Below are 23,292 nucleotides of genomic sequence, written 5' to 3'. Positions count from 1 at the left end.
AAGGGGAAATTAATTTTGTAGCTTTGAAAGGAAAGTGTAAATATTTTGCAGAATGGAATGCCCTTAATGTCTGCATCTTACCTCCTTCTTTTTCTTTTTTTTTTTTTTTTCCGCCCCTAAATTCACACCTCATAGTATACAAGAGCCTTTCAGGAACAGCTTTAAAGTTTGCATAGTGCCTATAAGCCATCCTTTGTGCCAAATATCAGAATACAATACAAGGCATGCTTACTCCAGGGTCACAGTTGTAAATTCATATTGTCATTCTATAATCGCTATTAAATACTTACTGTCTGTCAAACCTGAACACTTAGAAATATAGCTAATTGTAATTACTGAAGTGGAATAATGAGCACGCTTATGGATAATGATAGCTGAATATGACCCTATTTCTGCAAATATCAACAGGTTCTTTTATGACATACCTAGTATTCAGTGAGTGCCAGTAAATTGTTTCAGGTCTGCATTTTAGTTGATTAGTGGAATTAAAGTAGTATTAATGAGAACACTTTGATAGTGCTGGGGGTAAAAAGGAAAGAATAATGTTTTCATGGCACATAATTGCACTTTCTAAATCCTAAGTGATAAACATAATAATGGCAACAAAGTTGATGATAATGCATTTTTTGGTGTGCATTGATGAACAATTCTGTACTGGGACCAGCACTGGGGACTGCACACTGCAGACTGGGCAGGAGTGAACTCTGGGCATCCTGTCAAAGAGACTTTCAAGTAAAAGAAGCAGAAAATTGGTTCTTGGAGATACATTTGAGAGATGTGGAGTTGTAATGTTAAGGTGGGACAAACTCGGAACAGGAAATGAGTTTTGTGACTTTTTTTTTAAAGGACGTACTGATAACAATGATCCCCAAATCACATTTTTCATTTAAACTAACAATCGTATTTTTCAAGTGTTCTTCCTGATATCACACAGTTGACTGGTGCATCTGTCTGTATGAGGGCACCCAAAATGAACCCAAAGTCAGGCAACATATATGAAAACCCAAGACTGTGCATGGGTCCCAAAAGAAAATCTAGAAACAGCTAACGTATTCATCAGAACTTGCAAACAGCTGCATTTCAAAGGAGAAGGTGTTCATGAGTCCTTCAGGAAGCTTGTGAACATCTTTTGCTTGTATTCAATTTTTGGTTTGTTTCCGTGTTTAATTTCTACCACTGAATTAAAATGTTGTTTAGCAATCATAGTGTAGATGACACTAGGTGCTGTCGTTTGCTTCTGAATGTACCACAGAATCAGCAGATTTAGAGTATTGTGAATTTGAATTGTGAGCTGTTGATGGAAGGGTAGGTGAAGAATTCCTGGATTTTGTTCCCAACTGTAATCTTCTTTGAACTTTAAATACTTCAAACATTTTGTTTAGTTGGAGAGTTGCTTATTAAGTGGATGAATCACCGTCAGTTTTCGTAATTAGCTGTCTGTCTTTGTCAATGCCTAATATGGCAGAGCTTATGTTCTTTTTCTTTTGGCTTTTTTAGGTATGAATACAAGCAAGAGCGAGACAGTGAAAGAGCATCCGTTAAAACCCTCTAGAAGATCTATGCCATGCCTAGCCCAGAGCCAAACGCATCCTCAGAGTCTGAGCAAGCATTCTTCGTTTCTGCAGCCAAATCGTGTGCAGCCACAGCCCCGGCCTCAGCCTCTAAGTGCAGGGACATCTACAGCTACTGTGGATGTCGTGTCAGAACGAGGTAGGAAGTTTTTCTCTTTCAGGAGCTTGTTCCAGCACTGGGAATGGGAGGGATCTATGGGAACATCCTTTGAAGTCCTGTGGTGCCTCAGAGATATCTTAGATATAATTTTTTAGCATCTTTCATTAAGTTATAGGGGCATCTGATAAGCTTTGATTTGTTTAGCTACCTATGGTTTGTTAGAGAGATGTTTTTGCACAAAACAGCTAGAACCACCATGGTACTGAATTTATGAGTGAATCTCTATAGTGTTTGAAGTGAAGCTTAAGCTAATTTTTCTTTTATTTTTCTGAATTACAAGATTATTTCCTTTTCACTGAAAACAGGAGAAGAAAGTGCTCCTGTATGCTGGGGAAGAGCACGAAGGTTTCTGTAGTCTGTCCTAGGAGAGAGAGAGAAAAAAAAAAAAATTAGACTTTGGGAAGAAATGTCTTTAAGTATGAACGTGTAGGAACAGATGCGTTCATTCATGAATAGCCGAATCAGGGAAGAGTGGTATAGAGAGAATGAGAGAAAAGTGAGAAAATCCCTATGAATTTTAACTTGTCTTGGAAAAAGGGACTACTTTTATTTTAGGATTTCTATTTTAACAGGTAAATACACCTTAATAGAGACACTGGTCTCGTCGGAGATCCCAGTCACTGTGTGTGTCACCTGTTGCCAACTATTGCCATACGCTATTGCCAACTGCGTGTGAAACTTTATAGAACAGATTAAATCGGCTGGTTTCTGCTGCTTTGATAAGTCCTTCCTTAATGTTGATAGGCACTAACTTACTCTAGTAAGTTATTTCACCAAGTTAAACTTCTTTTAGGAACAGAGTGAAAGTCTTCATTAAAGTGGTCTTGTTGTTTTTTCCACCAATGGAAAGTGCTCTTGAAAATTTCAGCCTAAAGTTTTTCATTTGACTTCCTGGCGGCTTTAAAAAGTGTATCTTTTATTTACAAAATACGTGTTAATGCTGATATAAATGTTGCATTTATTCCAGCCAAAGTGATGGAGACTTTGGAAAACAACTTGCTTAAGCTATCTAGTACAGAATACAGCGATGCATTTTTAGGTAAGTTTGTGTCTGAACTGAAATAATAAATTAATGATTCTTGATGATTGCACTTGCAGTATTTAAGTGGAAAGGCCATACTTACCCTGAACTGTCAGGTTTTTGAAAAAGGAGATGAAATGTGACTAAGGAAATGTGTGCTGTCATGAATTTCCTGATACTTTCTCACCTTTTAGACTACCAGTAAATAGGGACTAAAGACAGAGAAGTATTTTTTTCATACCTTCAGTGTAACCTTTTCCCATAACAATCCTTCGTTGTACAATCACTTGGAAACATGGATATGAAATTCCTTTGAAACAGTTGTTATTATTATTCAGTTATTATTATTATTCCTTTATAGTCATGTTATTCAGAAGTGTTACAGCTGCAGTTATGTTGTTAGTTTTGCTTTATATATTCATATATATTTGCTTTAGATATTCACATATAAAATGTGTTCCAATCTGGGGGAAAAAAAGTAACGTAGAAAAATAGCTATAGTTGGGGCATATTTGTACCTGCATTAATGTCATTTTGATACTTTAATTAAGTCAAAGTAAATAGGAAAGGAATTATTCTTAGAAAAATCCCATCCTTGCAACTGCAAAATGAGTCTGTGTAACACACATAAATAGTAATTTACAAGTTCCAAAATTATTTAATTTTTAAATTCCATGGGCATGCATTACTCATCTGAAGTACACGCAGATTTTGCTGCACCTTCACAACTACTGTGAAAGTTCTTTTTGCTCGCAGTCAGTGTAGCATTAAACTAGGAATGCTATCTTCATTCTGAAGAAGAGAGATCTGCTTTCAGATAGCTGTTTCTGCTCACCTCTAACATGTTTTAGCATTGATTTTTTTTTTTCTTGATGCCCAAAATATATCATAGATAAGAGGTTCTTCAAGGTCTCCTAAAGAGGCAGGTACTGGTAAATACTTCCTCCAAAAAAAAATCAAAATGTTCCAGAGTCATGACACACAGCAAAAAATTGGCATGAAGATTGTATAAGAAAATCACTTGTCTCCAGAAATTTCCAGTTGAAGTTACTGCACTCTCCTAGTGTAATTGGTTTCATTGGGTAGGCAAGCACAGGTATGGGAAGATTTCACTGTTATAATATGCTTCAATTTTTTTTGGTATCCTGTTCTATTTTTTTCTAATTGCTTACACATACACGTGCTGATATTCTTGCATATTTATGTATGGCAGCAGTAATTCTTCCTCATAGTAAATGATGTGCTTTTTTTTTATTCACATCACCTAGTTTTAACCTGAAAAGAAACATGGAGGGCTCAGCGATTGAGGACAAGATAGCATCAGCTCAAAATTGTATTAAACTTTGGTGTGGATGTTTCTCCTCTTCTGATTACAGCTATGCTCTTTGAAGAGACAGAAAAAATAATTAAATGGTAGCCCTTTGCTAACTTGATTCATTAATTTGCCTGTGTTAATTGAGTCAATCCCAAATTAAGTCATTGAAATCGGTGAAGTTATTCTGTATTTACAGAAGTGTAATTGGTTAGGATGTTCAGCTGCAAGCAAGAAGGGAAACAGTATTTATAAATACGTCTCAGAAGTCAGTAGTAAGAATTGCCTTAGATATAAAAGTCAGCATTATCAGTTAAGTTCACTAAGAGAAATCAGGAACAGTTAAAGGTGCATTTAAAAAAAAAAAATGGCCTTTCTGTAAAGCTTCAAAATGCAGTTTGTTTATGCTTGAGGATCCTATGTATGTGGGTAAGAATTTGTCTCCAAGACTAAAAAGTTTCCTTTTTATCCTGAATCCGGGGGTTTAAAAAAAAAAGAAAAGAAAGGAATATTGTTGCTTGAACTTTGATTACTAAACAAGTGAGAATGATGCAGCACTGCTACGTGCCTTAGTCAATACTCTTGCACTTTGATGGAGTTTGCAAAACAGGCTGATTAATGGGTATCATCATCTTAGTGAACCTTTCTCAACTGCTCTCCTGAGAACATGAAAGAATGCTGAATTAAGTGAACATGGTGAATTTTTAATTAGGCAGGATCATGGAAGTATACACAAAATAGGTCAAATAGCTTTCTCCTCTTCCAGAATTGTGTCCATAGACAAACTATCTTCTTGTGAGAAAGGGATTAACTGGCATCAGATAAAAGACTTCAGTGGAAAAGTTCTCTTTTATTTCAGTTTACTATAGATGAGGCCATAAATCTGCTGGACTCGTTTAGTTAGTGATGTTGATGGATTTATAAAGCAAGCAGATAATGTATTACACCTTTGTCACTGCTAACACAGACAAACGGGATCAAGGATGTTATGGATTTATGTTCTTTTTCCTCTGTCAATTTTAGGTAGTAACTAGTGGTTTTAGTTTGAGGAATCAGTGAACTCCAGCAAAGTAATGAGCATTGAGCTTCTGTAACACATAACGTGAACTATGAGGTTTCAGATGCGCTGGAATGCTCAGTCAAAGCTTCGTGGAAATTCCCACCTAGAGAAGGTTATGATCAGGGCTTTCAGATCTTACCTAGGTGGAAGGCACCTATTGCTTCCATCTGGACACTAAATAAAATGTTATGCCTCGCATTTCTCAAAGCGTGGTTGTAGGATTTGGCGTTCAGAGCAAAATCACGTTATTTCTTCTACTTCCTTGAGAAAGCATTTTCTTTTCCTGTATGTTTGCATTATAGAAGAGTATAAAGTTCTGGTTTAAGTGACCTTTGTCACTTGTTGTGACTTGAGTTCACAAAACAAAAACCTAAGATCAAAGTTCCCAGTCCACCGTAGAACATTAATTCCTCCAGCTCCGCTGCAGCTTCTTTTAATACTTTTACTTATCAAATGAGTGAAAGATTCTTGCTTTTTGACTGTTCAGAAAATGCCTTTTTACCTAAGAACTTCTCCAAGAGACCAATATGCCTGCTAACCAATGTATTATAGTTAGTGGAAAAACTAATTACAGTGAATTTATTCTCGACAACAAGACGCATTTATTTTTGTCAACTCATTTAGCTGCAAGTAGCTAGTCAAATCCTACAACCACACACATGGGGGAATTTTCTGAATAAGTTCTTTGATGAGAACATTCCAATTTGTCAAGACTTCTTCAGAGATGTTTCTGTAAGGTTAGAAGAGGGTAGGATTTCTCGCTGTGGAGGAGACCACTGCAGAGTAACCAGTACCCTGCTGTGGAAGCTGTGGGTCAGGGAAGTGGAAGACCGAGGTTTCAGGTACTGAATTGTACAGGAAAGACCAACTTTGTAACAGTAAGTTACAGACTGTCGTGAGGCAATAATTGAAATTTTTCCTGAAATACACCTAAGGCTTTTGTTCTAGTATGAAATGGGAAGAATTCAGAGCAACTTTTACAGAGACAGTAGTAATACTTTTACAGTATTTGCTGCCTAGCTATATAATCTTTCATGCCAGGCACAGAAGAGATGCTTGCGTGAAATGAGAGATACAGTCAGACTAAGTCTCAGTGTAGTATTTTAGGTAACAAGAATAGTATACCTGTGATGCAGGACTTACCTGGACCACTCTTTCATGTTGATGCAATACTCACAAATACCTAAAAGGCATAGACTTGGCAGAACAGGAAAAATGTTTTTCAAATTTTTTGGAATTGAGGGTCACGATCTTATAAAAGGTAAATACAAGAAAAAATGAAAATATTTGTGTTACATTTGTAGATACATGTAAGTTTGTGTTACGCAAGAACCTGGATGTTAAAGTCTGAACTCATTGCTGTAACAATATAATTTCAGTGTCATCCATTTTTTAATACATTTGAAAGTCGCACCAGAGATACTCAGACATTTGACGTTCATTCTCTCAAAGGGAGTTCAACATTATACTTTTTTTCAAAGTCTTCTGTCTGTGGATTCTTGCTTAAAAACGTAGTGTATATTTATATTCCATTCTGTTTTCACTGTGCTTTGTTTTTCTTCTCAAGGACATGCTCAGTAATTACTTTAATTGTGCCAGCTGGATTTAAATGACATAGCTTTAACTCCAATTACTGAATTTCTGGCTTTACTGCAGCTACCAATAATAGCTTGTGGCTTCGGTTGGAGCTGGAAAAAAATGAGTGGGGAATAGTTAGTTCCTAGTAGCTACGTAGTAACTACATACAGAGAGCCACATGAATAAAAGCTTGTTTTCCTTTAGAACTTTTTTTTTTCCAAGATCTAGAAACATAACAGAATTGCAGCCACATTAAGGTTAACTAATGAGTTAGTTAATCCAGGAGTTGCTCTACTGATGTGGGGGTACATCTGTGTGCACATGCATGTACAAAGAAACAGCAATTTCTGTTTGAAAATTTTTAAAATAACACTTTTCTTTTTCCTTAAAGGCCATCATATGCATAAAGGGAATGAGCCTTATCTTTGAACAATCACAAATTTGGCTGGCCATCTTTTCCAAAAGAAATCTGAATGTAAACAATTTTGATAAAGGTTACTTATACTAGAATTTTATCTCCATGAACAGTTGAAAAATCATCTTCAGTAATCTCTGTAAAAGTTGTAGGAGATTGTTACTCCATACCTCTTTGAAGTTTTGAGTGTGCTTTAGAAATCAATTGACTGAGTTTAAGAGAAGTTAGCAGTTATTTATTGTTGAATTGAAAAGTACTCTTGAGTTAAGCTGAAGGGAATTGACATGATTTGCAGGATAATTTGTTTTACTTTATTTCAGTAATAACTCCCTTTTTCTAAGTAGAATCATTTTTTTTCTTGACGTAGCTGAGATAAACACTCTCTTCTAATGCATGGTACAGATGAAAAAGAACTGTGAAAGAAAGAGCTACAGATTAATGCCTTTAAAAATCCAGTTTATCACATGCATGGCATCAAGATTTTCAGGAGTTGGGCCATATTGGAAATCCAATTAGACTAGGAGGAAAACTTGTGAATCTGATAGTCTGCTTGTTAACTTAAAAATACAATTTGCTCATTCGAACACAAATAAGCATGTAGGTAGCTTTCTGCAGATCCTACCATCAGAAATTGTAGAGGATCATCAGAGGATCTGTGCTCCACTGTTAGGCTGAAATGTTTCAGTTCAAATAAGATGTAAGAAATGAGTAAAGTCTAATATAATCAATAGAAATTCAGGATTTAGATATAATGAGTATCTAATTTTAAGTTAGTTATTTGGCAAATAAAACCAATGCTCATTAGCAAATAAACCAACACTAATTCATTTATTCTTTTTTCAATTCTGTTTTTGTTTTTGTTTTTTTTTCTGAGTTAGGTTAGTTATGAGGGATTTATGCATAGTAAGTAATCTTTCTTACCATGACTTGAAATCCTTCCTAGATAGGAACTTGATCATGAATGATGTAGTTCATAATTTTGCTATAATGGTTACCTTGTGTTCTGAATGTATACTGAATCTAATTACTACAAAGCTTATATATAAGAAACTCCTTTATTTACATGCGTGCTGTGTTGTAGTGAACTGAGAAATGAAGACCTGAACCAAAATTAACAATCCAAAAAACTATCGTAATAACTGCATGATAAAAACATTTTTCAGTACTTGATTACAGAAGTGCTTGTAAGTGAATTTTGATTAAGTGATGTTATGATAAACCAAAATGAACAGAATAACCTGTGCAATACAGTGTTAACATGAAAGAAGGGATTGAAAGATCACGGAGGATATGACTCAGGAAAACTGGTTTCAGTTTCTGCTTCAATAGAAATGTGATGTTTCCATTGTGACTTTCAGAATAATTTTTTCAGAAGCTTGTGATCCTTAGGCAATGCCTGCATAGGTAAGGGCCGTCACATCTATTCTGACTGTGTTGAGAGATGGCCAAAAAGCCGCATTAGGACAGTTTTTCCTATACCTGGTGTGTGAGGGAATTGTCCAGCTCCCATACTAGACCTGGTTCATGCCTGGAGAGCTGGCAGCATGGGTGAAGAAGCTGTGTGATCCGTTGTGAGCATAGTGCTCGTTGAAACGTAATAAGGATTAGTCTTCAGAAAGCCTAATATTGAGGTTCAAAATATCAAAGTGCTTTAGGCATTTAATGTGCCTCTACCAATTCTGTGCACCATCTTAACTCGTCCAAAAAGTAGTAATACCTGCCTGACTCCCTTTTTAAAAATGAGATTTATTCTCAGTAATGGTTACCACTATCTGAAAGCTCATGAGAATTGTACATTAAGAAAAGCCTGCACTTCTCTGTTATGGTAGATTTTGATATATAAATACACATACACACGTAGCTGAAAAACCTTCTATGTTATTTATGTTTTCCAGGTACACAGCAGAATAAGACCTAAATCCATCACAATGCCACTTATTTAGGTTTCTAATGATATCCTTCTCCAGGTCATTTGTTGTTTCTAGGACTAAAATTAGGACAAAAGGGGATTAATTTCTTGCCCAATAATCTCATTCTTACTAAAGCTTTACTAGGTCTATCCTAAATGTGTAAAGGCTCAAAAGATTGAGTCGAGTCATCCTATCAAAGTTGGTGAAACAGAAACTATTTAGGAGTCATTTTCATAGTAATTTTCCTTTCCATAACTATGCCACATTTGAATTGAGAAACATTTGCTATCCTACACTACAGTTATCTAAAATGTGTTAGTGGATTCCATGTTACTGAGAAATCGGGACAAGTGCTTTTTATCCTCTAACTGTCATAAAATTAAAATGCACTCTTGGTCCTTGAGGAAAGTATGATAGAAAGAAAGGTAGCCAAGCAGTTAAAAGGCCTGAAAATGAAGATGCAAAGTGTGGTCCTAGTAATCAATTTCTCAACTAAATATTTCTGCATTGTTAGGTAAAAGAGTCCCAGAAATGAAAGTCTCTCCAACACTTTATCCTATAAGTGCCCATAGGGCCAATCTTACTGTCACGCATCAAGCATAGCAAATCTATATGTCAAGAATTATAGGTAGGTTTTTGTGATGTATGAAGGTTGAAGTTATTCATCATGGCTCTGTATTACAAGATAGCAAAACACAGCAACTGCTAGGATGAAGAGATCCGTTATCCGCTTGATGAATCCTACAATGGTTTGGGTTGGAAGGGACCTTAAAGATCATCTAGTTCCAATGCTTGAATCTTTTTTAAAATCACTTTATACTTGAGTGTGGATCCAAGCTGACAGTACACATGACTTAGTTGTATGTTCAGGTATGCTAACAGTTATATACCTAATTAAACTTAAGTATGTACCTAATTAAAGAGAGGTCCTTGACTTATTGAATTGAATAGGGAAATTCCCACTGACTTTATTGAAATATGATCTGGTCTCTGCCTCTAGAATTACAAGCTTTCACCCTTTTCTCTGATTTAATATCCTCATCTGTATTTAAAATTGAGTTGATTTTTTTGCTTTTTTTTAATCTTCAGTGTTAGGGAAAGCTAAGCAGTTTAATACAGAAACCTTCGTTTTCCTGACTTGAAGTCCTAATAACATATAATTATTTTTTTTTTCTGTAACAGATCACTTGGGGCTTGCAAATTGTGTGTTTAACTTTAATGACTTTTTTTAAAATAAGACTTTTTATGTGGCAACAGTTCAAAAAGCTCTCAACTGCCACACGACTTTTAATTAACGGAATTGAATAAGTGAAATACGTCAGGAAGATATTGGCTATACTAATTGCTTAAAAATGCATTATAATTACTTTATATAGTTGTTGACTCTGTTCTGCAAGCACGCAGTCTTTTAAATAAAAGATTTTGTAGGATAAATATTTAAATCTTTCTCCTCCTTTAGTAGGTACTCTGAAAACTCAAATAAAGAGGTCATGTAAAGGGTCATGCACATTCTGTTTGCATTAGCAATAATATTTTACCTGAACATTCCTGGAAAAAAAATTAATCCTACTAGGAGCTCAAAAACAAAGAGTGGGTTAAGAATGAAGACAGATGTCCTTTAGATGGCCTTGTCACTTTGAGGACATGGACATGACTGAGCATACCCCAGTACCATCCACCCATTTGCAGTCCTCCCACTGAATTGTTATTTTTCTTTTTTACACCAATTGTGCTTTTTTTCACCTCTTTTTTTCCCCTCTTTTCTTTACATCTCTTAAGGTTTTGCAGAGTTTCAGAGTTTTTCAGAGAACTCTAGATCTGCTATTTATTTTAACATTAATGTAAGTGAGCTCCCCAATGGGACAGAAATTCTTTTATGTTTTGGATTGTTTTTTTTGTTTATTTGATCCTGCAGTAAAGAAGAAATGGAAAAATGTTTCATAAACAATTATTACACTCTTTGCCAACTTTGCATATTTTTACATTAACTAGATTTTTTTAGTCATTTCTGGAAGTTACTGTTTGCTCTAATACCTTACTGAATTAATACCTGCAGTGTAGATTAACTGAAAGCTAAATACACTATATCTGCTCAGCTGATGTATTTCAACATAAAAACATCGATCATCGGCCATTGTAGAACAGTATTTTAGTGAGCTGAGAATCTGATCAACGTTTTTTTAGCTCTGAAAAGAGGAAAAATAAAATACCACCCCCAAAAAAAACCCTCAAACTAACAACAAAACCCTAGAAACACTTCATTAAAAAAATTGCAAGCACTTGGAATTCCAGTGACATACATAGATGGGATGCTCCTGGCTGATGTCTTTCAGACATGCCCAGCAAAGCACAGGTGGGACAGCATTTATTAACAGTGGAGAACAGAACATGATGCCTGGGGACGCGGGCAGTGTGGTCTGAGGTCTGTTAAGGAGCTATCTTTCTGTTAATTGGTGTAAAAGCCTGAGCTTCTAGAGCAACATGAACTGGATTTGTGGGTTTTGGGTTTTTTGTTTTTTTTTTTTTTTTTTTAATCTCCTGTGGCTTCTTGCCTACACCCTCCCCCTCCCAAAGTCAAGCAGGCTACTTGTGGTGGTTGGCATTACAGCCCATCCAAGAACTACAAGAGCAGGGAGAGCTGACAGTTGTTCTTGATGACAACAACCACCAAATGCGTTGTTGTAGGCCAGGGAAGGCATGATGGGAAATAAAAAGTGAAGTAAACAGTAGCTTTCCCACAGTGCAGAGGAAAAGAGCTTGAGGGAGCCAAGCTTTTCTCGTGACATTTTGTGGAGCTGCAGCCAAATAAAGGCTCCGTGTTTGAATTTAAAGATGGATGCTTATAATGCAAGTCAAATAGAAAGGCTGTTAGTCCGTGTCACTGCTTTTGGGGTATGTTACATTAAAAACATCTTTAGGTGGTACAACTCCAGCCACAACATTCAGGGATGCTATCTTGGTTTGGCTTGCGGCAATCCCAAACGGCAGTTAAAATGTAAACCCAAACAATAGGGAAGGATGGCAGAAAGTAGTGTTACTCTGTTGACAACCATTATATAAAAATGTCATGGAAGTTTAAAAACTCCCCTTACTGAAGAAAGGCTTAAGGAGTTAAGTAACTGTGTGCATTGTGTCATAGCACGCATTGGTGACACTAGGAGCGATCAAGCTCAAGTTAATTTAGGTTGTGTAAGTTTATTAGTAGGAGAATGTAATTTTGGCTTGGTGGGTGGGAAAATTACAGGAGAGACTTTCTCTCTTAATAAAAGCGGTGGATACCTTATTACAGAAACAGCACTTGGTCATAGAAGAATGCCACTAAAATAGCACTGACTATGTTTTTGTAACTTTTCATTTCTGTCATCTTCTCTAAAGATCTTTTTCTAAACTCAACATATTTAACTCATTAAAAAAATTGAAACTAATCAAAAGAAATTTACAAAAAGTTCAACTTCAGAAACAAAATGAGCCTCCTAAAACACACACAAAATCCATTGAACTTTTTCTTTGAGTATAATTATTTATATTCAAGATTTTTGTTTTAATGTATGCTACAGAAGAGGTAAATGGGCCAGCTAGTCTATTCAAAGTATCTACAAAGCATGCTTTTGGTGGGTTTTTTTACATTAATGGATAAAACTGCATGAATGTTAAGAATAGTGCACACTTTTGGATATACTTTTAAAATATAGATGGTATGCTACGTGTCTCAGTCTGACATTTTTTTCAGACAGGTGTAACAAAAGTTGATTCATGTGCACTGTTTAAATGCTATATTTTAATCTTCATTCCTCCCCTTTTTACTATATTGATACCATGAGTTTGTGGGGCAGTGCTTTAGATGCGTAAAATAAGTCATCAACTGCTGAAAGGTACAATAGCAAATATCATTAAATTCTATATAGGAAATCTACCTTATTAATTCTAAATTTCTTTATTTTTATGTGTGTGGGGGTGTTGTTGCTATAACCTTTTTTGACTACATTTCAGACAAGAGAGCAGGTATCTCTAAACAGAAGTAATCTCTTTTTTTTACAGAAAATACATGCTACAAAAGCTGTCTCCTTGAAAACATAAAAATGTTTAGCAGGTAAAAGTATGTTGAGCAATAAGGAAAACTCATTTCATAACTTTAAATTATATAAATAAAACATTATCTACTTTTGCAAAAGTGGGGTTTTTTGAGTATTAGGTGTGCTCGTAATGTCTAATCCTCTAAAACTTCCCTCATAAAAATAGACTTTTTAATCTAAGTAGAGTCTTTCTTTTTGCTTAAATGGCCTATCTAGGTGCAAGAGTTTGGTTTCATAGGCCTGTCTCTTTTCATTTTACTGGCTTCTATTACAAGACCTTGATCTTTAGTAAAGCTAAGAGCTGATCACATCTGGGCATGAGTCAATTCCGAGAAGTTGCTTAAGTATCCTGTTTCCTACTTTGTATATCTGCTCCTTGCAACCTTCTTCACAGTCTTTTTACTGCAGTCATTTTTGTTGAACTGAGTGTAAGCTGTATATTAAGTTAAAACATTGTTTGAAATAAATAAAATCTCTGATTTTGGTGCTATTTAGTACATTAGGAAATCCTTTCACAGATTTACTGAGGTTAATATCAATATTGGGAATTACCGAGAGCTCATTTTGTGTAAGCATTGTGTAAGTAGCTAAATTGCAGAAAAAAGAGCTCTTGGAAAATGTTCCAGTTTAATATTCCATCTCAGAAATGTTTAGGCTACATGAGATAGTTGTGGTTATTTTTTTTTCTGTAGTATTTACTGTGGAGAATTTAACTGAACAACTTAATGAAAAATACTTTGTTGTTGCAGATGAGCTTTTATGAATATAAAATTCAGGAAATTCAAGATTGTGGTTCCCACAGCAACCATGACTTGTTTCTTGGCCTCTATTTAGGGTTTAGCATTACTGGGCTAAATGCTGTTCCCAGTTCCCCTGACTTTTCCCATGTTGATACGAAAGCTGAGATGAGAACTTGGCTCAGGATTTGTGGGTAACTTTTTTGAATATGTTTCTATTTCCAATTTGTCCAAGATATAATTGTGTGGGAATAATTATTCCATCTTTTTCATCTTTAAAATATTTTTTTCAAGACTAACCATGTTCCAGCATTAATTAAAACTTACATGGTCCAACATTGTACAGGCTTTATCCCTCATTTTACTCCTGCTGGGTATGTATGGTAAGTATTGTCATGAATTTTTGATGGAGAATGTGCAAGGAAATTAAATGTCTGAAAAAAAGTCTCCCTTCTGATAGAGGATGTAGTGTGACTCAGAGACGTAAGTCCTTCTAACTTGCCTGCAGTGATGATGCAGGAGGAAATTTAATCTGTGAGAGTGGGTCTTAACAAGCTTTGAGGAAGGTCCTCAGTCATCTGCAGCTATTGTAGGATACACAACTAAGTTTTTATAAAAAATTTTGTTGAACCATTAAAAACAACTCTGTTGAAATGGAAAACACTTTCTTCATGGTGCCTACTATCTTCTACCACCATCAGGTACATCTCTTAAAATGTGTTCTGAAGTGGTTACTGCAATACCTTAATATGCAAATTTTCAAGTATTTTATCTAATGATGAGCAACACGTGTGAAGGGAAATTGGGCATTTCGATTGCCTATTTAAATTTAAATCATGAGATCTTACTCTGGTCTCCAGGATGTACCTGCCTATTTGATAACACATTTTGAGTCTTGACAATTGTGAGTCAAGGACAAAAGCATTTGAATATTTGCTTTACAGAGCTTTGTGAGGTTTTTAAAACTACTCTGAAGAATGTTGTGGGCTTTTTTTTTATTTGAATGGTAATTAAAAAAGTGTCTATGGGCCTTCTACAAAAAATAGAAGTCACTTCTAGTTTAAGACAAACCGATAACATTTCAAGTAAAAAAATTCTGCAGGAAAGGATAGAATATAATTTATTGAGAAGTGAATACTTAAAAGGAATATTCAACTGTGGCTGTAACAATACTGTTAGTTTGTCTCCACTATAACCTAAAATGAGCACACTGTTTTCTTCTGTTTTTCCTTCAGACATAGGAAAGGACAAAGACACGTACACAGATGATTCAGAACATGGAAATTATGATGCTCGTACAGATCAGTCATTGCTTATTCAAAACAAGCTTACCAGACAAAAAACAGAACCTCGAACTAAATCATCTTTAAAGGTAATGGACACAAAACTTTAATAAACTGTATCAATTGTCAAAATGTGCTTATATATTTTTTTAAAATACAGTTTCTAAGAGATTTGATAAGTTGCAGCTTAAGTAGGCATCTCACAGTAAGAAATTTAGGTGACTCCATTATTATAGTTTGACCAAAAGAATCTGTGAATGGAATTGTCTGTACCAAAAGCGACCAAAATCATATAGAGTCAAGGATTCTAATGATTTGTATTGACTCATCTAAGAGGCAGTAGCCTTCTTTCAAAAAATTTATATTGCACAGAATTTAGGACATAGGATTCCCAGCATGGAGAGAAATTCATGTAAGCTGGGAGGCCTCAAGAAATTTTGAGAGTTTGGAATAATTAAGTTCATGTAGCAAATAATCAGTTGAGAGTGATCTAAATTGTACGATTCTCCTTCTAAGCAAAACCCAGATGATAGCTAGACACATTGAATGAAAGATAAAATTTGCTTATGTATAGGAGAGTGTAGGAGTATTTTCAGGAACTGCAACTAAAGCCCTGAAAAGCCATCTTACCAGGTAAAACTGACATGTTATCTTGCTTAGTAATTACCTAATCACAGTATTCATCACAATGCATTTTCTACAGCGGTTCATCCACTGTAATGCCAAAGAATTATGACAGATTTTCAGTTCAAAACATGTGGGGTTTTTTTTGTTCCCATTCTGGACTAGGAGACCCTTAATTCTCCTTTCCTTTAAGCATAATTGCTTGTACATGTATGACAAACGACCTAACCTCAAGAAGTTCTGAATAATTTTCTTCTTCAGTCACTGGAAGTCATGTATTCTGCAGCACAGTTGTTGGGTTTTTTACCAGCGATTCTCTGATTTTTGGTATATAAAGGCATGAATAATCCCATGCTACAAATCTGGAAAGGCTGAAATTGCTTTAAGGTTCTGTGCTTTACAGACAATATACCTTTCAGTAGACCATTATACACTTCTCTCATCTATTGTAGCTGTAGCACTTTGTGATTTTAGCATTGAATACATGTTTCACAGGAGTCATGTGACGTGTAAAACTTGTTCTCTCGGCCACACTGGTTGTCATTACTACAGGATTCTGCAACACAGGTAGCAGGTTGATGTGATCTCTGAGATTTCATTTCATGGGATGTTTTTAGCAGACGACTTTTATAATAATAGCTCTCTAATAACTTTTAGAGAAGTTTACAGGTAATCATATTTACAGATTGAAAATCTGTGACATGAAAACAAAACTTTGATAATGACAGAGAAGGGTTGCAATGAGAACTTTTTGTGTTCACTGAATTTTTTTTTTGTTTCTGCAAGGCTAGCAGAATTAATGAAATAAATCAAACAAGAACATCCATTATTTGTTGTTTAGGTAGACAAAGCCTTTTATGTTAAATGTGGCCTAAAAGAGAGAAAACATAATGCAGAATCTGCAGAATTTAGGCTATGTTATAGAGAACCAAAAAAAAAAATCTAGCAACAGGTAACATCTATCTAGTAACAGGCATTTCATTGTCCTAAAGCAAAATATTTTTTGTGTTTTCATGTAAAATATAAAATGACCGCTGGCTGTGTTTTCTCCAAGCCCTGCATTCAGGACTGATATAAAGTTTATAGGCAGGCAGTAAGCTAACTTTCTGTCAAAGTTTAAAGAGAAGCCTTGTATTTGTATTAAGTTTAAACAAAAATGCACTTTTTATGTCTCGATCTTCGTGTGTCCTGACCTACTGAACAAAGTGCTTCAGAGTTTAAAAACAGTCTTCTCGAGCCACATCTGGCTTTTAGCCTTGACAACTCCTTTTATCACAGCAATTACTTTGGAAACTTCCTTCTGCTTTTATACTGCTTTAGCAAGTGAGGCAACCAAGCAGGATTCTCCTGCTGTTTACTGTTTGCCTGCCTCCACAGGAAAAAGGCAGAGAGGGGATTTAGATTAGTCTTATATTAGAAAAGAAAGGCTACTATTTTGCCTTTGGAGTCTTGTACAAGTCTTTGTGGCAATTAGTGGAAGCTGTCTAAGGGAAATTTCTTCCCAAAATGGATATAAAACTAGCAGAAGGAGGCTTCTAATTCTTTTTGAGAGTGTTGAAAGCACAGAAGACTTCTCTGCAGCTTTACAGCTGGTAAGTACTCTCATATACTTGGAAAAGAAACTGGTCCATCATGATGATAAAGTTTCCTCAGTCTAACCAGAGAATGAAAATGAGGAACACCGCATTGGCAAAGTGTACAAGGATAAAAGCGTATTCTTCTCTGCTTGTTAATGATTCTAATTTAGGCTTGTTTTGGAAGAGTTGTTTTAAACTTGAGAGACTAAGGGAAAAATTGCTTAAAAAAGTTATTTGCAATTAACACTTGGTACTATTATCTCTGTCAGTGATGAGCTACTTGAATACTTCAGCAATAACGATGTTGTCTTGCTGACATGATGAAAGCCAGTGCACCTTTTTTTTTCAGGAATTGCTTAGTGTTTCAGATCACATACGTGAGACATCACTTTCCATAAATCTGATTTGTATTGCTGCGATTTTGAACCTTTAGAAACATCAGATAATTTTCATATAGCATCCTGATGCCAACATTCATCTTGATAGCCATCTACTTTTCTCGTTTCCTTGATTATGATTTATAACTCATAATCTCCTTTAGTGTAGGCTGGTATCATTTCAGAATCTACAGATTTCATACTGGAAAATTGTGAGTCGTTCAGACCTATTAAAAAGCTGTTTTCATTATCCATCTCTGCCATCTTTTCATCACCAAGTGCTGTTGAGATTGTGTAGAAAGTATGACTTCACGTATGTGATTCTGCCAAGGGATCTCATGCAGAGGAATGATGCCAACAAGTGGCTGCTGAGCAAAGTACGGAAAGAGTAGTAACTGCTTTTACAAGGGAAATGCAGGAAATGAGAAGGTCCCTGACTGGAAAGATGATATTTGAAATGTTCTATTTTCGCTAAGAAAAGAAAGCAGGCTAAACAGACTTTATCGCTTGAATGGAGGCACCACTTGTCCAGAGAAGCAGCAAAGTCAGTAGCAGTGAATTCTGTACCAATTACTATCATGTGTATAGTGGCAAGATAGGAATATTTGAGAAATTACACTTCCATTTCCTTTCATTTGCTACCTTACGGTTACTCTCTTTGATCGGATGGATTTTTTTTTTTTTTCCTCAGATGAATTTTTTATCTAGGTAGTGTATTTTGCTATCTGGCAAGGTAAAAAAAGAATTTTTAGAGCAAAGTTCACATATTATCACTATGGGTTCAGGAACTATAAAGAAATGCTGCTTATACAGTAGCCTAGTTCACTGCCTTTTTCTGGTATCTACTGATACCCATTATAATATTGCATGTCCAGACCAGCTTTGTGTTGGATAGGATCTGAAACGCTTTCTCTTTTAGTCTCCAGAAAAGTTACGTAACTTCTAAGGAGTTTTAAATAAGATCTTAAATAAGCAATTGGCCAAAACATATGGAGAATTGTATTTAATCAGCTGGATGTACTGCTGAAAATTCGTTATAATTTGAGCAGAACTCAGTCTGTTCGGTGTAGATTGTTACGGTGATTGTTAAAGGGTAAATCTACCTGTGAAAACTGAACTATACTGTTTAGGCATTTTATTGGATTCTTTGTGATTTTGAGCATAACTATTACTCTCTCTCCTGCAAAACAAATACTTTGCTTACAGAAATTCATGTAAGTGTTTTTGAAAAATGGAATAAATTAAATGTAATATCTGCAGAGTAAAAATGTTCTTCAACCTTAATATTTTATTTGCCACACTTTTTCAGGAATTATTTTGTGGTTTGATTTTTTCCTGTTATTTGTGCTATATGTTCTAATCCTGTCGATTTATCACTTGTTTCACATACATTATTTCACTCATAATCCTGCTCCTGTGTTCAGTGGAAGTCAGGCATGCATGCTGAAAGAGAAGGTTTGGCAATAAAAATGTTTCAGCGTATAAATAAGAACAAGATGTTGTCAGCTGACAACAGTGTACTGGAAAGGAGAATAGCAAAGGGAGCCTGGTAGATAAGGAGTAGTCCCCAAATGCAGTCTAACAACACAAACATAAATAAAATTTAGAAGTAATGATAACAGATAAAAGCATTATCCCAGAATAGAATGACAGGGTAAAGTGCAACAAGTTAACTTCATGTTTATGCTTCTAGTGCATGGCTCTCATCTGCTGCGCAGTTTAGTTAAAAAAAAAAAAAAAAAAAAAGGAAATGCAGGGAAAATAATAAGGAATTTTGTTGGAAAGATGAAAGTTTTTTTTAAAAAAAAAGTAAAGAAGAACCTTCAGTGGTCATGTTAGTATGCTTCTTATTAAGGCCTCCCTCTTAGACTTAAAGAGCAAATAGAAGTGGTTAAGTATTAAAAATGGGAAGCTTCCTCCTGTCTCCAAATATCCTCCATTGCTGCTGCCTCATTCAGTAACATTGAACAGACTTTCTTTCAAAATTTTGCATAAGATCACCTAAATCTACTCCTTTCCTGAAGCAAAATATAGTTTTCATATAATATGCAAGGGTATTTTTCATGCTTACTCTGTAAGTCTGAATAGATTGAAAATGGAAAAAAATGTCCTCTGTGATGAAGCTAAAATAATTACTAATTATTTAGTTTACTCCTAAAAAGTTAAACTGCAATTTTATTAGGAAGGTTAGATATTTCTGGAAGTCTCTGTTCAGAAACCATCTAGGTTCTGCACAGTACAGTGTAGCATGCGCAGAAATACAGTAGCATGGGTAAGTACAGCAGCCTGTTAACCAGGCTATTTTGTCTCTGATGCCCAAGATAGTATGGATATCTTTGCATATGCAAATATGTCCCCAATTTTCTTTCCTAGGTTATTATGCTCACGGTTATTTGCCCAAAAAAAAAAAAAAAAAAAAAATCAAAGACAAAACCCCACGAAAAACCCCCACCACTATACATTTAAAAATCAATCAATCTATATTTTTGGAATTAAGTATTTGAAAGGATGACTATAATAAATCTATTTCTGGCTTATCCATTCCCAAACCCTTCAAACACAAAAAAAGATTTAATTATAATAAATTATAAAATTTATAAAGTAGAAAATTTTTCATAAAGCACATCTTGGAGTATTCTTAAGCAGAGTATGATTTTTAAAATGTAAAAAATTAGTCTAGTACTGTTTTAAATAAATGCATTGCTATAGCCTAAAATTTTCTAAAATATTTTCACAGCCAATTTCATGTAACTTAAGAAGCCTGTAAGCTTGTGAGGTCCCAGGTTTGATTTTTAACCATCCTGTAACAAAGCAAGCATTAATTAGGAGTCTCACTTTTGTTTGTGGAAATAAGCCCATTGTAGTTAGAAATGTATTTATTTCCAGAAAATACTTAAAAGTAAGAATTGAGTCATAAGTCACTGAAATGGTGGCATCCTTCAGCGTGAATATAACTGAAGATGTTAATGTGAAGTTCATGGCAGTAGTATTAGGGAGAATTAGTAATCAAACTAAGTGAGGTGGTTTTCATGAATCAGCCAGTAATTGCTCTACTTAATAAGGTCTTCTGAAGTTCTAAGAACAATAATGTATTAAGTTTTCTTTTATGAGAAATAACCAATCTACTCGGAGTTAGAACAGGAAAGCTTATTAATTTAGATTTTACAGTTTTAGGTAGTTACCATGCCTAAGAATTTCATGCATCAGACTTTACCTCTGTCAAAATTCCTGCCCTAGTTCCTCAAATTGTTTCCATGGCTACTTCTCTCTTGTACATGATTTAATAGCCCTGAACTCATCCATTATTATCTCTAAAACACCTCTTAAAAACTAAGGCTTGAAGACATACAGAAAAGTGCTTTTCCTTGCCCCACCTCTGATAACCATTGTATTTTGCATTGAAAACTTCATTCTCCCCCTCTTACTCCTCCATTCCAAGCTGATTTTCCTTGCAAATATACCAAGTGATTTTATGTCTCATATATATGTATATATATATGAGATATATGTCTATATGTCAGACATTCTCCACAGTCCTGTTTGGACTGTAAGACTCCATGCCAATAAACTTTATGTGTCAGCAGTAGGTCAGCAAACATACTGTTGTTTCCATGAGGAAGAAAATACATTTCAAAATCTATTTACTTGTCTTTTATTCTTCCTCACGTGTTTTCTGGTTCTCCTACTTTTCCCTACGTCTTTGTCTCTAAAAAAATGCGTCTGGCGAGGTGGTGCTATTATGGAGCGGTGATGCTGGGACTCAGCGCTTCCATTTCCAATAGCAGCATCACTTTTTCTACTGGTGGATTCTTTCCTTCTCTTCTTACAGTTACCCTGTGAAAAAAGCCCAAGATATTTAAGTCTCTCGTTAGTATGTTGCTTCATTATTGGTAAAAGTTTATCAAAATTATTTTTCTCTAGCACATTTAGCTGTCAGAATTCACAAGCCGTCTTAGGAAGGAAATGAATTTTGTTCTAAACATCATCACCTTGAAATAAAAAGATTTTGGGGAGAGAAATTTAGTAAATTTGGGGTCCAAATTGTACAAGAGGAATCCTGAGGTCCAGCTGTGCGCATCCATCTATCTTTTGGATCACAGATACTAGTCTATTGGTGTATTTGCTTTCCTTTACATAATTTTACAAATCTAAATGCAAATCACACCACCCACGTAGAGGAAAGTTGAACTTCATCCTGTCTACTGTAGAGGCAAAATAAACATACTGTGCGGTGAGGGCTTAATCCTTGTGTACTGTATCAGGCGACACTTATGTAAGTGAACGCTACTGTTGTTGATTGTGGCTGAGAATGGATGTTCTTTGGATGTTCATATAAATATTGAAACTTACTTATCTTCTTTTTATTAAGTAAACGACTCTCCTTCACGTCAGAAATTAAAACACAGGCTGTTCGCTGCCTGAGCTACACCCCAGTGTAAAAGCTGTTTCTCCCTGTATATGGGCACCCTGTATATGGTCTATGGGTTTAGAACAACCTGCTCTGGGCTGAGTCCAGTGCTGCCAGACCAGCACTTGTGTTCTGCTTTTATCGAGGTTTTATTTAGAACTATTGATTGTGAGGGTAGCAGGTGAAACTATAGTTTACATACATTCTAAAGCAACTTACAAAGTGCATCAGCAGCAAACTACTAACAGATGACGTTAAACTAACGAGTTGTCAGCCTCTGAGGTTATGTGTGTGTATGTATGTATGTATAAAATATGTAGCAATCGTGCTTATTTTTATTGCCATTGCTGGCAAATTTCTTTTAAAGCTCTTGTTCCCTGCTCTTTGTTTAGCATTTATATGCTAGATATTGGTAATGAAAATGTTATACATGAAACAAACAAGTTAGACAATTTCTTTCATATCAGACTTGATTTACTGGATGTTGATCGTAACATGCTGATTTATTATGTTATAGTGTATTTTTTCACTAATCTTCAGTAAGTTTAAAATTTGCCAGTGCTTTTGCTATTAATAAAATACTGCAAACCTAAATCCTACCATACCATGTCATTTACTCTAACATGAACCTAAAATTTGCTCACTGTTTTGGGAATGGTTCCAACTCACTCTTCTAGAATATTTGTTTCTATGTATGGGGTGAAAAATTTGCAAAAGTTTAATCTACAGAGCAGTAGAGTCGAAATAGTTATAATTTCTGTGAATTGTGCTATTTAAATTAATTGGGGAGAGAAAGAGCCTGTAAAACAGCTGTTCCCACTTTGTAAAGAGGGCATTGCTTATTAATTAGAATCTGAAAAATAGTTTCTTGAAAAATCTATGTTTCTTGGCTAAATCCAAGCAAACTCTTCTTGTACCAGATTTGAATAGAAATGCAAAGTCTTTTTATTTTATACTTTTCCTAGATATTTCTATTATACTTTTGTTTCACTTTTCTTGCTAGAGCCAAAGCTTCTTTTCCAAGGTTAAATTGATCACTTTGTTTTGTCTTGTGTAAACTGTAAACTTCAGCTGAACGATAATGTCAGTATTCTGAATTTTACACCGTTTCAGACTTCGAAGCAGTGTGTCATGTTATTTGTTGTAATAATCACGAGCTATGAATCAATGAAAAAATGATAAATAA

The 23,292-nt window shown here is 35.1% G+C and overlaps 1 protein-coding gene across 3 annotated transcripts in view; it reads left to right on the top strand.

The window, feature by feature from the left end:
• Nucleotides 1–23,292, top strand: part of ANO3 (anoctamin 3) — a 204,131-nt gene that overhangs the window by 112,636 nt on the left and 68,203 nt on the right. For all 3 annotated transcript variants that reach the window (XM_075755329.1, XM_075755328.1, XM_075755330.1), the window contains exons 2-4: nucleotides 1,498–1,710; nucleotides 2,699–2,770; nucleotides 15,073–15,209. In XM_075755329.1, coding sequence (XP_075611444.1) covers nucleotides 1,498–1,710; nucleotides 2,699–2,770; nucleotides 15,073–15,209 — 422 coding nt within the window. The remainder of the gene's footprint in view (nucleotides 1–1,497; nucleotides 1,711–2,698; nucleotides 2,771–15,072; nucleotides 15,210–23,292) is intronic.

This window comes from Balearica regulorum, chromosome 5, assembly GCF_011004875.1.
Source record: "Balearica regulorum gibbericeps isolate bBalReg1 chromosome 5, bBalReg1.pri, whole genome shotgun sequence".
Taxonomy (NCBI): domain Eukaryota; kingdom Metazoa; phylum Chordata; class Aves; order Gruiformes; family Gruidae; genus Balearica; species Balearica regulorum.
The sequence above is the reverse complement of the archived record's forward strand: the minus strand, read 5'-3'. Positions and strand labels throughout refer to the sequence as shown.